Below are 17,335 nucleotides of genomic sequence, written 5' to 3' on the forward strand. Positions count from 1 at the left end.
CAGAACTGTGCCGGTGACACATCTGCTACGTATCTCACGAGCATTTTGTTTTCTTCCAGGACACTGCCTGTCATCCAGGCATTTTGATAAGCAGTGCGATTTTCCTCTGTTTGAAAAACTCTTGTTTCGGCGTCCCGTTTCTGTGTCTGACTGTTCATGAGACAGTTTCAATGTGTTGCTTTGTGTGTATACTAACTTTACCGGGTGCAAACGGTACATATTATAAATATGTTTTGTTTTGCTTTGTTTTTCCCTTTTTTTCCCGTCTGTGAAAATGGCGTCTTTTTTGTCATGAAAATCTCGTCTTACGTCGTGCTTCCACCACATTTTACTATGCTGGCAGAGATCTCTATAGCAAGTAGCCCTCCCATGCCAGTTCTAAAAGTTGATTTTCATGTACAGATTGTCCGGTTGTAGTCCAAGACAATACCACGTGTTTTCATGCTATCCGACTGACAGTCTGAATATACCAACAATTTTTTGTGACGGAATATTGCGTGGACATGCCTCTGCAGCAGAGCACAGTCAACCTTCTCACAACAGCCGTCACAGAACGCTGCTCCTGTGATGATCCTGTGCTCTAAGTGTGAGGAGAGTGTGCTCTAAGTGTAAGGAGAGTGTGCTCTAAGTGTGAGGAGAGTGTGCTCTAAGTGTAAGGACGGTGCTTTAAGTGTGAGGAGAGTGTACAGAGTGCATGTATACGAAGACGCTGACCACACGTGGTTTTTCTCCTGTACGGTTGAGGACAGTCACCCGATGCTGAGCTCCAACAGATCATGTGTCACCATAACTATATAAGTATCGATAATAATAATAATAATAATAATAGCAATAATGATAATTATAATAACAACAACAACGACGACGACGATGATGATGATGATAATAATAATAACAATTATTATTATTATTATTGTTGTTGTTGTTGTTATTATTATTATTATGAAATAATAATAATAAAAATAATAATAATAATAAGATTGAAATAGCTGAGACCATAAACTTTCTCCTGTATTTTTCAATTAATGTAGAATGCTGCCGTTACGAACAATGATTAAAAAAAAATCGCGTGTCTAGAAATAAAAGAATATTTTTAATAGGTAAAATAAAACACCATGACATCATACTAACGGACACAAGCGCTGGAGATTTGATTAGCCCATGATACCTCCTCACACTGGAACACTGTTGGCTGCTTGCACGTTCCACACGAACGGGTATAGCTGCGTGATGTTCTGACGGTCATCCTGAATCGTTTCAGTGATACGGACCCCGTGTGTTCACACCTGTTATCAGACAGTTTGCTATGGATAATGTATGTGACAAAACAAAACATATCGGAATCAGCAGAGCTGAAGGTACCTGTTACTTCTGACTGGAGTTTGTTGTGCCTCATGCTCGCCAGCAAGGAATCGCGATCAGGGCCAGCTGTAAGGATATGAGGATGGTTTTCGACTTTCTTACACTGGAGCAAAAGAAAAGCAAACAAAAAAAAATCACAAAGAAAACGAAATAGGTTTAGGCAACCGCTTCTCGTCATGAGATAAGTGAATGAGAATTTATAAGATTCGGGAAGTTGAAACAAACAAATAAGCAATACATTTCTGTGAAAAGACGAGTAAAGCAATGAGTATGGATTTGAATGAATGTAAGTTTTATTTCAAGTGACTCAAAAGCGATCTCGAATATGTGCGCGCTTTCGTTCGTTTGAATATTTTGTAGATAACTAATTGTGTGTAGCAAAAACAAAATGGGAATTATCATATTTAAAGTAGCCGCAAATTGATTCTTGAGGATAGGTTAACCATCTGCGTTGTCTGTGTGCTTGACATGACTGTGTTTACAAAAATTAATACTGAAACACACATGAACCGTATCACGCCAATTGGTGTTGACGTTTCGTGGTTTCTGGTGTTTATAGCCACATACAGAAACCAGTGAATTCGTTTTTGTGTTGTGTCAAACTGATTTTCTGTCTCTTTGTCTATTCTTTTTCATATAAAAAATATTATCAGTTAAAACAGATTATTATCTCCTTCACCCAATCCAAAATAGTGGAACGTAAACTGCTTACAGTCAACAGTTTACGAATATTCATGATTGATTGAATTATCACTTATTGTCATCAACAACATGAGAGTATCGTTAAGCTGTTTGACAACAGCGTTTAAAATGCAAAGTACTTCTGTTGCATTATGACTTTATGAGCAACTTTCTTCTGTGTGTTATAGCGAAAACCGTCTTTACAAATAAAACTGGACAATCAGAATATCTGTGTGTGCATGTGTGTGCCTGCATGTGCGCGCTTGTGTGTGTGTGTGTGTGTGTGTGTGTGTGTGTGTGTGTGTGTGTGTGTGTGTTGCCATGCTACATACGGATGCACATCTGCATGTTTTATGTGCAAAACACATGCGTTCGTGAGTATATCAAGGGAGACAAATTAGGTTTGTACACAAAGATTGCAGTCTATCGACGTAATAAGAATATAAATAAAAACGCTGATGGAACGTAAACCTGTCGTGCTTTACCCTTATAAATGAGTTGGAACAAGTTTGTTAAAGGGTCTTGATCCGCAATACCAGTCACAAGGCAAGACGAGACACTTTGACCAGCTTGTTTAAAGAAAAAACAGGTTGTCTTGTGTGCAAACTAGATGTTCAGGCAGTGATCAAGGCAAGAAGATCGCCATCCTCAGAACCTGTCGGGGCGAAGTCTGCAAACTGCATTGGATCGAGCTGGTCAGCAACTGAAGTGGGTCTGTAATTACTGACCACTCGCTCCATGCACGGAGGCAAGACACATGTAAGTGCTACAGGTCTTCTGACAACGGTCAACTGCGGTGTGCACTTCAACTTGTTTTGAATGTCAGATACTGTACGTGTGTATATTTCGCCATTGCGTTCAAGGCTAGTTTGTTTCACATGAAAGAGTACTGTTAAGCTCAGGCTTATTGCTGCTCAAGTTGTGTAGTAGTCTTCAGTTTAACGTCTTCCACTTTAAGTGATATTAGTCGGGGGAAAAAAAGGGGGGGGGGGCCTGGGGGGTGGAGGGGGGGGCGTGGTGGTGGGAACGGTATTGGGCAGAAGGTGAAGAATGGTGTGTGTGTATGTGTGTGTGCGCATGTGTGTGTGTGTGGTGGGGAAAGATACAGAGCATTAGAAAAAAATAAAACATTAAAAGGGGAGACATAGGCACAATATAGAAGGAAACGTTAACATCAAACAACTGTAACAACTATAACAAATGTCCAATTGGACTCTGTGTGTGTGTGTGTGTGTGTGTGTGTGTGTGTGTGTGTGTGTGTGTTGTTTGTTTGTTTGTTTTCCAAGACTCTGTATAACTGAAAGCTGTATTTTGTCTTGTTTCTAGAAACTAAAACTGTTTAAACCAACAGTGGTGTGCCAAGTGTTCGGAAAGGTTGGCTGCGGGCTTCAGGTGATAGTGGGGACTGGGAGGGGCGAGGAAGCGGGATGACGGTAGGAACTTGGGCACTGCAATGAACTTGAACTACAGTGAACTGAAGCCGGGAGCCATCCATGTGTGGCTGAAACCTCGCTGCTCCTCAGACCACGAGGCTCGCACATTTTGTTTGGTTTCACATCTGTAGGTCACGCAACCTTCCCACCTCATCATCACTGTCGTCGTCATCATCAGCAGCAGCAGCAGCAGCATCTCAGTCTTCGTCATCGTCATCATCATCATCGCCGTCACCGTTGTCGTCATTCTCGCCTTCGTCATCATCACCGTCATAAATATCATCGACATCATCGTCATCACTACAGTCATAATCATCATTTTCGTCATTGGACACCCATGATGGAAAAGAGTTATCCCCACACAGTCAGCGGGAAAAATAGCTCAGTTCACGAACTGTGGCATTGTGTGCATTAAAGTCACGCACAGCTAGGTTTCCCGTTGAACGCGCTGTCAAGGCTCTCCCTTTCCATCGTTGCCTCAGTCAACAATACCATCAGCCCATCCCACACCCGGAGTGGAACAGCCCTGCAAAATGTGTATCAGGCTGTACCCGTTCCACTGCTGGTCTGTTCGTGTAGCTATTTTCTGCTCTCAGGTGGTGAGGCATGCTCGTTATAGTCCAAGAGGGTTTATGTATGTTTCCATAATCTGCCAGATGCCGGCATCGATTGTGGAATCTTTTTACACCAGTATTGGCTCTTCTGCAAGCGGTTCAACATGAAAGGCGATTTATTCTAACATGTGTACATATTTCGACAGGATATCAACATTTCCGTTTTCCCGGTGAACATGCACGTACACTCAGAAAAAGCAAACCAGCTACATGGGTCATTTGAATGTGTGTGTGTGTGTTCGGCGATGTCGCAAATTGAAGGGAGCTTACCTTGCCAGTAAACTCCACTCTTTTACGGATTTACCTCCATTGAAACGCATGAATTGGAGTGCACTCATATCGTATCCCGGTCATTTCCGACGGACGTTCTGTATACCATGAATCTTTGTAAGTAAGTTTTTCAATATGTGGACAAAATTGCAACAGAGAACTTCCAAACAGACCTATACCATTTTATCTGTGATCTTGTCTTGAAATCAGTTGTACAGAATTGTTAGTTCCAGTATCATTAGTATTGCACAGCTCAAAAACAAATAATATATGTTGTGACCAATTTGAAACCTCCTTTCATTGGTTCACATTGGGTGGGGTCTATTTTTCTGTGGTAAGAGGTTTTTGTTGTTGTTGTTTGTGCTATTCTGATTGTTGTTGCATAGTGTTAACGGCAAGGCTTATGCTTTCCGACAAAGAAATATACACACGTTCATTTGATCATTTCGTATTCTCTGGTTGTGCGTAAATTAGTGCGCCTGCTACAATCGAAGGGCACAAAGCAAGCACTCTTGGAAATCAAAACCCACCTGACGAAACCACAATTTGAACCAGTTCCTTCAGGTTGTGATCCCAAGCACTAAGTGCTATGGGTGATCAGACCCACTAACTCGTCGTACTGGTTTTATATTTGTTAATGAAACCACAAGTTCAATAGGGTTTAGTGATTTCGAATTTCTGCTTCCTAGAAAGTCTGCGGCGTGCTTCTCTTTTTTCCTTCTTCTTATTCTTTTCTTTTTTTTTTCTTTTTTTTTCATTGTGTTTTTTTGTTTTTATTTTGTGGGTTACATAGGACACTGACATACGTATCAAAAACACTTATTTTCAAGTGTAAAAGGTAGTCCGAGCCTTCATGTCTTTATAAGCTTTACAATGAAATAATAAACGATCTTCATCTTTTCTCATACCATCCGTACACACCATGCGCAATCTACTATACTTTCTGGATCATACCGTCTTTTGCTACATATTTTACATATTTATGGTTCTGTTCCTCAGTCTTGCCAGCGTATCTCTATGCCATTACACACTTGAGAATTTCTCTGGTTGTAAAATGTTTATAACAGAATTGAACCAAGAACACTTCACGTCATCTTCCATTTCAGAATATCAGTTTTGGTTATAACATGATACTGACTGATCTTTAAAAAGAGAGGGATGGGGGCGGAAACAGAGATACGGAACGACAGAGATCTATAGAAAAGACATGGAAATGTGTTATATTTTCGGTGTAACAGTCATGTGAGTTGTTTTTCCACTTGTATTCCAAACGGTCAACAGGTAAAATCTCGGTCCAAATGAAGCAGAAATGCCAGTGCACAGGCGCTCGGATACTCAACCGCCAACAAACATACACGATAATTACCAGGTAAATTCGTAATCGAACACTAATGCAGACTGTTCCTCATCAAAAAAAAAAAAAAAGTAACTGTATTCCGTTCGCGAATGGTTTTTTGGAGTTGAGGACAAGGTACACAAATGTCAGAACGGATTATTGATTTTTAGTTACAAAAATAATAAGTTACTTTTACTCTACAACTGACAATGGACAATTAGCTACAGAGGACGTGCGCGCTATGTGACAGAGACATATAATCGCGCGCCTCCACTGACGACCACAGCACGCATACACGCACACACTCACTCAAACACGCACGCACACATGAACGAACACGCACACATACACACACTCGTTTTATATGACTCTTAGTGAAAAGACGTTGAACGAAAAAACACAACACGCGCTCGCACGAATTACACGAATGCACGCACGCTCGAACGAACGTGCACACACATACACACACAGACACAAACACACGAACGCACGCACGCACACACACACACACACACGCACACACACACACACACGCACGTGCACACACACACACACACACACACACACACATATGGCTATTACAAAACGCAACACAGTTCATCTATTGGAATGTGGCTCCAGTGCGCGCATACAACGCAACGCTCACCTATCCACCCAAACACACACACACACACACACACAGAGAGAGAGAGAGAGAGAGAGAAATCTGTTGTGATAAAAAGAAATGCAAATACTTCTACTGCTGCTACTCGCGCACGCGCACGCGCACGCACGCACGCTCGAACGAACGTGCACACACATACACACACAGACACAAACACACGAACGCACGCACACACGCACACACACACATATACACACACACGCACGGACGGACACACACACGCGCACGCGCGCGTGCACACACACACACACACACACACACACACACAGGGAAAGAGAGAGAGAGAGTGTGTGTGTGTGTTCTGGAATATATAAAACCTTGTACAGTTTGGTTGGCAGGCAAACAGTTTTCTTCACACACACACACACACATCATTGTTTTGCAGTCTTCACAGTATAAAAGGTCTGGTAAACTATAAATTGTTTGCATTTAAAAACAAATTATCTCTTTTTGTTGTTTTGGCAGTACAGAGTGCTCGTTATACTTGTGATTTCTTCAAAGACTGACACGCTGCTGTTGAGAGAGTTCATCTTCTCAACTCTTCTGTGCACACATTACTTATCGGTGATATTCTGGATGTAAGTCTGAACTCGTTTTTTCAGTCTCCGAAATAAACGTGGTTAACAGCAAGCTGCGATAAACTACTAGTCAACAGCAACACGAGTAAGACCAACAACAACTACCGCGAGTAACAGCAGTAGAAGTATTTGTATTTGTATTTCTTTTAATCACAACAGATTTCTCTGTGTGAAATTCGGGCTGCTCTCCCCGGGGAGAGCGCGTCGCTAATACTACAGCGCCACCAATTTTTTGTATTTTTTCCTGCGTGCAGTTTTATTTGTTTTTCCTATCAAATAGTAGTAATATCGAAGTAGTAATAGTAGTAAGGAGGCCTATTTTCCTAACATTGTCACCTCAGTCAGCATGACTTAACTGTCACTTTTGCTTTGACATTATTTTGTTATACTCTCGTCCCCTTCCCCCCCCCCCCCAAAAAAAAAAAAAAAAATAAAATAAAAAAAAATAAAAGATAAAAATGATAAAAATCTGTGGTTTATACGACTCGTGCTTTTGGAACTTGGTTTCGTTTTGGAACTACACACAATTTTTTTTTTTTTTTTTTTTTTTTTTTTTAACTTGAACACCTTTTTCTTTAAATAAGTTCACCAAGTTGACGAAGACGGTGGTATTCTGGGGGCTGGTTGGCACAATGATTTTACCACTTCATATAGTTACACGTCGACCTTCCACAGTGTTACACTTCCGTGGTGTTTAACGGGCGCAACAGCCAAGTGGTTAAAGCGTTGGACTTTCAATGTAAGGGTCCGGGGCTCGAATCTCGGTAATGGCGCCAGGTAGGAAATGGTGGACATGTTTCGGATCTCCCAGGTCAATATGGATGCAGACCTGCTTGTGCCTGAACCCCCTTCGTGGGTATACGCACGCAGATCAAATCAAACATTAAAGATCCTGTGGTTATGGAAACAAGAACATACCCAGAATGCACACCCCCGAAAACGGTGTTTGGTTGCCAACATGGCGGGGTAGATAAACAAAACGGTCATGCACGGAAAATGTTAAATGTCTGTCTGAGTGTGTATTTATGCGTGCCTGAAATCTGATTGAATGACACAGGAAACAAATGGTGAGCACCCAGTGGCAGCCGTCAGTCGGTTCCACCCAGGTAGGGTATGACCCCGTGTTTGTAAAACGTTTAGAGCTTGGTCTCCGACCGAGGATAGGTACTATGTAAGTATTCATATTATTCATTAATTCATCCTTTAACGTACTGTTAAACCTTCTGCAATATCACACCTGAAGTATTAGACCATCCCATAGACGTCTTACGATGTCAAGAGTTTCTGTCAGACCCGTTATACTTTCCGAAGTGTTAGACCTTTCGTAATATTCAGCAATGTTTCAGTGTCTGTTGGACCTTCTGCAACCGTAGACCTTCTGTTAGATATTCTACAACGCTACAGCTTCTGCTAGACAATGTCAGACAAGCCAGTGTTAGACCTGCGGTTATAAACATTCTCTCAGACCTGCATTGTAAGAACTTCTATCAAAACGTCTGCGTGTTAGACCTCGCAGTTTTAGACCGTCTGCAGTGTCGAACCTTCTGCAGCGTCAGAAATTCTGCAGTATCAGACCATCAGCAGTATCAGACTTTCTGCAGTATCAGACCTTCTGTCTTTGTGTTGGACCTTCTGAGCTCAGATATCTCATCCGCTCTTAAAACTGAAATTTTCGAGATTGTATGCATGCATACATAGACAAGGGTCGTAGATTTCCGCTCTGCAGAAGGCAATAAAGTCTAGCCAGGAGCAGCTGTAACATCCAAAGCATGCAAACGTAGGCTGCCTGATGGTGCTGAAGATTGGGAATGCACAGCCGACCTACCAGAAGGGACGAAACACTCGGAAATCATCAGCAAGAGCGGCATGAGACCCGACATAGTATTCCACTCCAAGGCAACGAAACGAGCGATTCTGAATGAGCTCACTGTGTCATACGAAAGCAGAATGGAGGAAGCCCACATCTACAAAACCGAGAAGTATGCTCGTCTAGCCAGCAACCTGAGAGAATCTGGCTTCCAAGCCAAAGTCCTCGCCATAGGGATTCGTTCGTTTATTTATTTATAGTCTGTTCATCTAAGATGATGATATTAGACTGAAAATAAATGACATTATTATTATCATTTGGATTATTATCATTTCTATCATAATGATGATTGTTATTATTAATTAGAAATCGACATTTCTGTATATTCGAATGAAAAGGGGGGCGGTTGAGGTGGAGGGGAGGACGGAGGGGGTGGGGGTGGGGGCAAGGGGGAAGGGATTAAGAAAGGAAGAGAGATTGGTGCAAGAGGGTTCGTGAGTGCGTCTGCCTACAGCCTCATGAAACAGCTGTCGATTTCTGGCAGAGAGAGGACACGGGCTTTCAAGGCAATGGCAGAAGCAGCAGAAAAGAGTTCAGGCTGGATCTAGTCGAGGAGGATTAAATTTCCCAACTCAAGTTAGGCGTACGATAACCCAGTGGTTAAAACGTCTGCCAGAAAAGATGACTCAGCCCTGAAGTGGCGACCACCCTGGAGGCGTGGGTTCGAACCTGCTGAGGACCGGGGGGGGGGGAAGGCGGCAATACAAGGGCATCCAAGAGTCATGACCTGGGTGCGGCCCGCCCCTTTAAATTGTAAGGAGTTAAGGGCCGAAACACTTGACTGAGGGGGGCTTCTTATCACTGAAACTTTCAAGTATGTATGCATGCATACATAGACAAGGGTCGTGGAACTTTTTATTATTTTCGTTATTCATTATAAACTTTTAAAACAACGGAATGAATGGTCGGTTTCTCTGAATCGTGTTTTGGCGAGACAAGTTGGTTTTAATAGTCCCCCAATCCGCAACCCCCACGTCTTATCCCCATACCCCTGCACCCACCTCAAGTCAAAAGCAGCAGATTACTGTCTGGGAACTCATTACGTAGAACTCATTCCAGACACAGAAAAGCGAACACAGCACTCCGATGCGCTAGCACGTAATGTTTTAAATAGACGGTAGCACATAGGAGAATGTGATTCGCGCGGTCCATGTGGGAAACATCTTAAAGTCATACGCAGTGTGTGGACCGAGTGAACAGATCAAGAGAGAGAGAGAGAGAGAGCATTTCATAACTGACTCACCAGACCTTGCCGTCGTGAATCTAGCATCAAAGGTTTTTGCTCTCTTCCGTACAGAGCAAGAGGACAGACGAATGGCAGGCAGCAATAACACCTTTGGTGTCCACATTGATGACATGTCATCTGATATCATTGTGACCACCATTCACCCACCTGTGGACATGAACACAGGGACACCCTTCGAAGAGATGGCTGAAGTCAAGGCTGGTCTTTTAATTGACAGGTAAGAACACAGTGAAGGCGTTGTTGCTGGTGTTGTTATTGTCTGCCCCCCTCCCCCCCCCCCCCTTCCCCCCCCCCCCCCCCCCCCACCCCACCCCACCCCCCACCCCACCCCACCCCACCCCACCCCCGCTTCTCCTTCCCATCCCTTTCCTCCTTTTTCAAGACTCCGGGGCTCTTTCGGTATAAAATACCCGAATTCTGTGCTCAGTGGATATTTCAACTGTTCTATCGCTTTCTTTGTTTCTGGCTTTAGTTTTCTGTTCTCTCTTCTTTTTTTCTCGCGTTCTGCGTTTCTAACACATTTATTTCCATTTTGTTTGATAACTCTTTCTAGCATTTTTGGTTTCATTTTTGCTCTTTTGAAAATAAATAGAAAAGAGCATGATGTTTAGTTTGGGGTTTTTTTCAAATAGTGACTGGAAGGACAAGGGGAAAGGAGCTTGTCCCTAGGTATATCTCTGGAAAAAGATCTACCATATAAAAGAAACGATCATATCTGAGGGTCAATGTCCAAATCATTACATCCTCCTTATTTCACATATCTGAAAAGTCCCTTCCGTGCCTGCATTATGAGATTTGTTACTTTTGTTGTAGCATTGTGAAAATGCATTGCCCGCACTGCAACAGAACAGTGTTGCCTACTTGTTGTAGGAAAATGTCTTCAAAATAATTCTAATGTATTTTCGAATAACCTGCTGTATGTCTCACTTTAAGTATAATAACTGCATACAGCTAATGGACATTTTCTATAGAGGTCAATGTTCTGAAATTACAAACAAAATAATTGCATCAGTCATTTCAAAACCAACCAGTCTTCAAGTAATTTATTTTCATGTGCAGGATTTACATTCCTACGTTGACGGTTGTGGGTGTGTTGGGCAACTTGTTGTGCTTCCTGACACTCGTCTTCACCAGTCTGCGTAACACTTCCACGTGCGTCTACATGGCTGCCATCGCTGTACTCGATTGTATCATTCTGATCATTGGCTTCTCTGGAATCATCAGGGATTACGTTGGTCAAACTGAGTTTTTCCTCCGTAGTGGCTGGGCCTGTGGAATCCATGAGTTCTTGTTCTACTTCTGCATCCACTTTGACGTCCTGCTGCTTCTGGCCATGACTGTGGACCGATTCATCGTGGTCAGGTTCCCGCTCAAAGCTCAGAGCTGGTGCACTCCTAAGTCTGCTCTCAGAGCCATCACAGCAATAGGGATCTTCTCCTTCGCCCTCAACATCCAGATCCTTTTCACCAGGCGCATAGGCCCTTCGGGTAATCCTGAAGATCCGATGATGTGTTATTATCCAGACCCGAACGTCGCCTATTTCATCAGGAAGATATACACCTGGATCGACGCTTCTATCTACAGCTTTATTTCTTTCGTTTCTTTGCTAGTTTTCAATGTCCTCATCATCAGAGAGCTGAATCGCTCGCAGAAATTCAGCAAGCAGTTCACATCCTCCGGCGACACCCACAACAACGAAGAAACGAAGGGTGGGGGTGGAGATGGTGGTGCCGCAAAGAAAGCCGCCAACACCAACACCAACATCACCGTCATGTTGTTGTTGGTGTCCTTCACCTTCCTGATGCTGACGTCGCCTGTGGTGATCGTGCTGCTGTACGAGAAGTACTTCTGGTCGCCCGCCTCAGACGCGGAAAGAGCCCGGTCCTTCCTCACGCACGCTTTCGTGGACAACATTATGTACAGCAACCACGGCGTCAACTTCCTGCTCTACACCATCAGTGGTCGGCGTTTTAGACAGGAGCTGAAGAAACTTCTGGGTCGGTTCTGTTGTCGCTGGTGACATTATCGTCATTATTGTACTCAGGCAACCAGAAAAAAAGGCTTGAGAGGAAGAAGGGGAGAGGGAACGCTAGGCACAGAGTCAGAGGAGACGGAGATTGTCGAGGATTTTTAAGACACACTTTCTGCGACTAATTATGAATGCCTTTTCATCTCAGTGTATGCCTGCTTGTCTTTCTGTCTGCATGTCCTCTGTGTGTGTGTGTGTGTGTGTGTGTGTGTGTGTGTGTGTGTGTGTGCCTCTCTCTCTCTCTCTCTCTCTCTCTCTCTCTGTGCCTCTCTCTCTCATTCTTGGTCTCTTCAAGTTGTATGTCTTGCCTGATGCTTGGGGGAAAATACCAACAGTTCTGTTGCATTCTATTCCTTGTCATCATTCCCGGTTCGTTCACAGGTCGATGGATTCTCACAACAAACCTTCTCTCTCTCTCTCTCTCTCTCTCTCTCTCTCTCTCTCTCTCTCTCTCTCTCTCTCTCTTTACCTCTCTCTCTCTCTCTCTCTCTCTCTCTCTCTGGGTCACACACACAGAGTTGGACCAAACCAACAAGGCTTACAAAAACGGAAGAAAGGGGCCTGTGACATGAACGCCGCAGATGACTGTATGGCTACATAATAAGCATCTGTGTCGCTCTGGTGACAAGTCATCTAAAAGGACACGTCTCGAGATTGTGTGTGTGTGTGTGTGTGCGTGTGTGTGTACGTGTGTGCGTGCGTGCGTGTGTGCGCGTGTGTGTGTGTGTGTGTGAATGTAGTTGATGTGGGATTCCACCAGCACCTCCACCCCACCGGCTCTCTCTCTCTCTCTCTGTCTGTCTCAGTGGTGTATGACAATGCGACGTAGATGTTTACCGAGTGGGATCATCGATGAATTGAAAGAGACTTTATTGTTGATCCCCAGTTGGTAACTAATCTCCCAAGATTGTCATGATCATCGTCATCACCATTATCATCATCATTATTATCATCTTCACATTGAACGGTGCTGGTAAAAGAAAAAAAGCGCCAGCATTAGCTCTTGGTATTCATGGTTATTTCTCAGGATCCGAGGATGACGATACGATAAGCCATCATCGGCAGTCATCGATGGACACGAATAATGGCTTCGTAGCATGGAAGTACCTCTCATAATCCGTGATATCCTGCTCAGTACACAAACCATTCACAATACATACACAAAATGGGAAGGGAAAAAAATACAAAAAATATCATTATCGCAGTTCTATAAAGTGGATGGAAGCAAAAACGTAATCTGTCGCAGGACATTTGGAATCGTGGGGATTTTGCTTTGTCCCACTGCAGGAAGTGAAGAGTTCAGATGTTAAACGTCAAGAGACATCTCGGCTCTTTATGCCCCAGTGGGAACGACTTGCTGCGGTTTTCATGTGTGTCGATGTTTCTATATGGATGTGTGTGTCTGTGTGTGTGTGTGTGTGTGTGTGTGTGTGTGTGTGATAGAATAGAATGCTTTTTATTGTCATAAAACCTTAAAGTTTATGACACAATGAAACATAAACATGAGCATATTATGAAGAGAAACATTCGTGACCAAAGTTCGCCAGCTTTGGTTGAAACTCTTTTAGAAGGATCAGTTCACTGGGCTTTGCTTTTGGGCGACATATATCGATCAGGAATCTGTGTCTGTAAGTACTGTATTTTACACAATTGTCTGAAAGGTGAATCTCATCTTCTAAACTGTTGCAGGTATCACATATTTTACACAATTGTCTGAAAGGTGAATCTCCTCTTCTAAACTGTTGCAGGTATCACACAATCTTAAGAATTTGCTCTTTCGTGTTTGTGTGTGTGGACATAACCGTGTCTAGACACAGGGGTACTGTATGAACATGAGTATGTCTGTATGGATATGTGTCTGTATGAACGTGAGTATGGCTGTATGGACGTGTCTGTATGAATGTGACGTCTGTATGGACATGAGTGTGTCTGTGTGAATGCGACTGTGTATTGTATTGATTTACAAATAGTAAAGAGTGGTAACTCTCTCCATTCACAAGGTACATAACTTCAAGTCAGTGCTGCTTACGCTACCGATTCAGCTAGCACACAGGTAAATAAAAGGTACATTGGAACAAACCCAGACACTTCCTCAAAAAAGGAAGCGCCGGACCTGTCCTTATACAGATCATTTGACATGTGCACACAGCAGCAAAGACAGAAGAAATGTGCAAACACAAATTAGCTTTTATTCAAGACTGGCATAGCCTCTTTAATCCTGAACAAGCCACACAGAACACATGGACAATACAGCTATAACGGTTGTCTCGGTGGTTTTTCAACTGAAAATTTCCTGGCCTCATTATTTGTTAATTTTTGTGTATTGTATTGTTTCGTATTTCTCTTTTTTGTCACAACCGATTTCTCTGTGTGGAATTTCGGTTGTTCTCCCCCGGGAGAGCGCGTCGCTACACTGAGAGCGCCACCCTTTCTTCTTTTTTTTTCTGCCTGCCGTTTTTTTATGTTTTCCTATATAAGCGGATTTTTTTTTTACAGAATTTTGCCAGGGACAACCCTTTTGTTGCCGTAGGTTCTGTTACGAGCGCTAAGTGCATGCTGCACACGGGATCTAGGTTTATCGTCTCATCTAAATGACTAGCGTCCAGACCACCACTCAAGGTCTCGTGGTGGGGGAGAAAATACTGGCGACTCTGCCAGATTCTCTCGCTTCCTAGGCGGACGCGTTACCTCAAGGCCATCACTCCACTTCTGGATGTACGTGAGTGTGTCTGTATGAATGTGACAATGTATGTCTGGACGCGAGTGTGTTTGTGTAGACGTGACTGTGACTGTGTGGATGGTGTGTGTGGAATACACTATCTCTCTGCGTCTCTCTTTCACTCTCTTTAACTTCACCAATCCACAAACACACATCCATACGCACACAATCTCTGTGTCTCTCTTTCACTCTCTTTAACTTCACCAATGAACAAACACACATCCATACGCACACAATCAACACTTATGCACACACAACCAAAAAAAAAAACAAACAACCACCAAAAAACTCCACAAGTGATTTCTTCATAATTTTTTTTTATATACTCTTTCTATTTCAGCAAGCATTACAATCCAAGAGCAAGTAACAAACACCTACACTAACACATCAATGCTGATGAAGACCAGTGAACACATTGCCAACACTGAGAAAATAGCTGCCCTATATTTCTTGATGTTTTGGTGTTGATGATGCTATTTATCCAGGATTATAAGAAAACCAAATATTCTTTTTAACTCTGTATCACTTTTCGTCACTGCGATGTTTTAACTGCATTTGTGCTAAAACTAAGCTCACTGTCACAACAAATATGGGCGTCAATGAAGCCCAACACAGCTCTTGTTGGACACACATGAGTTTAGCACCTAGCATCCCAGTACATTTTTCACACTTCTTTCTAGTTATGCAGCGTAAACATGGACACCCTGCTGAATGCTCCCTGCACCGAAATATATATGTATCTGAAAGGTATTTACTTGCACTGGAAAATCATCCTTTTAAGGCAGGCTCGTATAAAACATCTTGAGCTAAAAAAAAAGAATATGACAGATACATATCTGCACTTTATTCAGTGAAAAATCACCTCAGTGAGGCAGGTTCACAGACAGAAACAGACATGTATCAAACAATAAGACATGCTGATGATAGACAGAGATGTGTATCAAACAGTAAGACAGGCTAATGATAGACAGAAAGAGACATGTACCAAACAGTAAGACAGGCTAATGATAGACAGAGACATGTATCAAACAGTAACACAGGCTAATGATAGACAGAAAGAGACATGTATCAAACAGTAAGACAGGCTAATGATAGACAGAAAGAGACATGTACCAAACAGTAAGACAGGCTAATGATAGACAGAAAGAGACATGTATCAAACAGTAACACAGGCTAATGATAGACAGAAAGAGACATGTACCAAACAGTAAGACAGGCTAATGATAGACAGAAAGAGACATGTACCAAACAGTAAGACAGGCTAATGATAGACAGAGACATGTATCAAACAATAAGACATGCTGATGATAGACAGAATGATACATGCATCAAACAATAAGACAGGCTAATGTTAGACAGAGACACGTAGCAAACAGTAAGACAGGCTAATGTTAGACAGAGATGTGTATCAGACAGTAACACAGGCTAATGATAAACAGAAAGAGACATGTACCAAACAGTAACACAGGCTAATGATAGACAGAAAGAGACATGTACCAAACAGTAAGACAGGCTAATGATAGACAGAAAGAGACATGAATCAAACAGTACGACAGGCTGATGATAGACAGATACATGTATCAAACAGTACGACAGGCTAATGATAGACAGAAAGAGACATGTACCAAACAGTAAGACAGGCTAATGATAGACAGAAAGAGACATGTACCAAACAGTAAAACAGGCTAATGATAGAAAGAGACATGTATCAAACAGTACGACAGGCTAATGATAGACAGAAAGAGACATGTACCAAACAGTAAAACAGGCTAATGATAGAAAGAGACATGTATCAAACAGTACGACAGGCTAATGAATTACAGAAAAAAAGACATGTATAAAACAATAAGACAGGCTAATGATAGACAGAAAAAGATACATGCACTGAACGATAAAACAGGCTAATGATAGATAGAAAGAGACATGTATCAAACTGGTTCATGACAGAAAGACATATTTATCAAACATTAAGACAGGTTGATGAATGACAGACAGAAAGAAACACATATATCAAGCAATAACAAAAACAACAGCAGCCAACCAACCATTCCTTCAAACAATCCTCTCCTGTTTCGCTCTTGAAGAGCTTTTCAGGATTGCTACTTGCTCAAGCTCCAAGTAATGCTACGCTCTTTGAAGAGCTATTCCTGTCCCCACTCTCCAGGAATACACATTAACAGTAAAACAGTCAACTATATCATTGTTCAAACAGACTCCACCATGATAAAACTTTGAAAAGAATCAGAGAAAGACAGCCATAAAGCAAGAGAAGTAGTGTTGCGATATTTACATTGTTCAAAAGCTGCCTCCACATGTAACATTCAATGTGGATTATATTTACATTCCATTGAAAGGGGAAAACTAATCCAGAAATAAATCATCTTTAAAATTCAATAAGATTTTGTTCTCTCTCTCTCTCTCTCTCTCTCTCTCTCTCTCTCTCTCTCTCTCTCACGGATCTTTTCTGTCCCCTTTGCAAGCACACACTAAAAGCTTTATGTTTACAACTTAGCTGCTCAAAACTTTGAAAGTACAA

At 42.4% G+C, this 17,335-nt stretch overlaps 1 protein-coding gene across 2 annotated transcripts; it reads left to right on the plus strand.

The window, feature by feature from the left end:
- Positions 1–6,719: 6,719 nt before the first annotated feature.
- LOC143292034 (putative G-protein coupled receptor B0563.6) lies at positions 6,720–12,247 on the plus strand. Of its 2 annotated transcripts, none has more exons than XM_076602204.1 (3): positions 6,720–6,762; positions 10,103–10,268; positions 11,111–12,247. In XM_076602204.1, the coding sequence occupies exons 2-3, from the start codon at positions 10,120–10,122 to the stop codon at positions 12,069–12,071; spliced, it is 1,110 nt and encodes a 369-aa protein (XP_076458319.1). In that variant the 5' UTR covers positions 6,720–6,762; positions 10,103–10,119; the 3' UTR covers positions 12,072–12,247. The 2 variants fall into 2 exon arrangements, with proteins under 2 accessions (XP_076458319.1, XP_076458317.1); XM_076602202.1 differs by having other exon boundaries at positions 6,740–6,938.
- The last annotated feature ends 5,088 nt before the right edge of the window (positions 12,248–17,335 follow it).

This window comes from Babylonia areolata, chromosome 18, assembly GCF_041734735.1.
Source record: "Babylonia areolata isolate BAREFJ2019XMU chromosome 18, ASM4173473v1, whole genome shotgun sequence".
Taxonomy (NCBI): domain Eukaryota; kingdom Metazoa; phylum Mollusca; class Gastropoda; order Neogastropoda; family Buccinidae; genus Babylonia; species Babylonia areolata.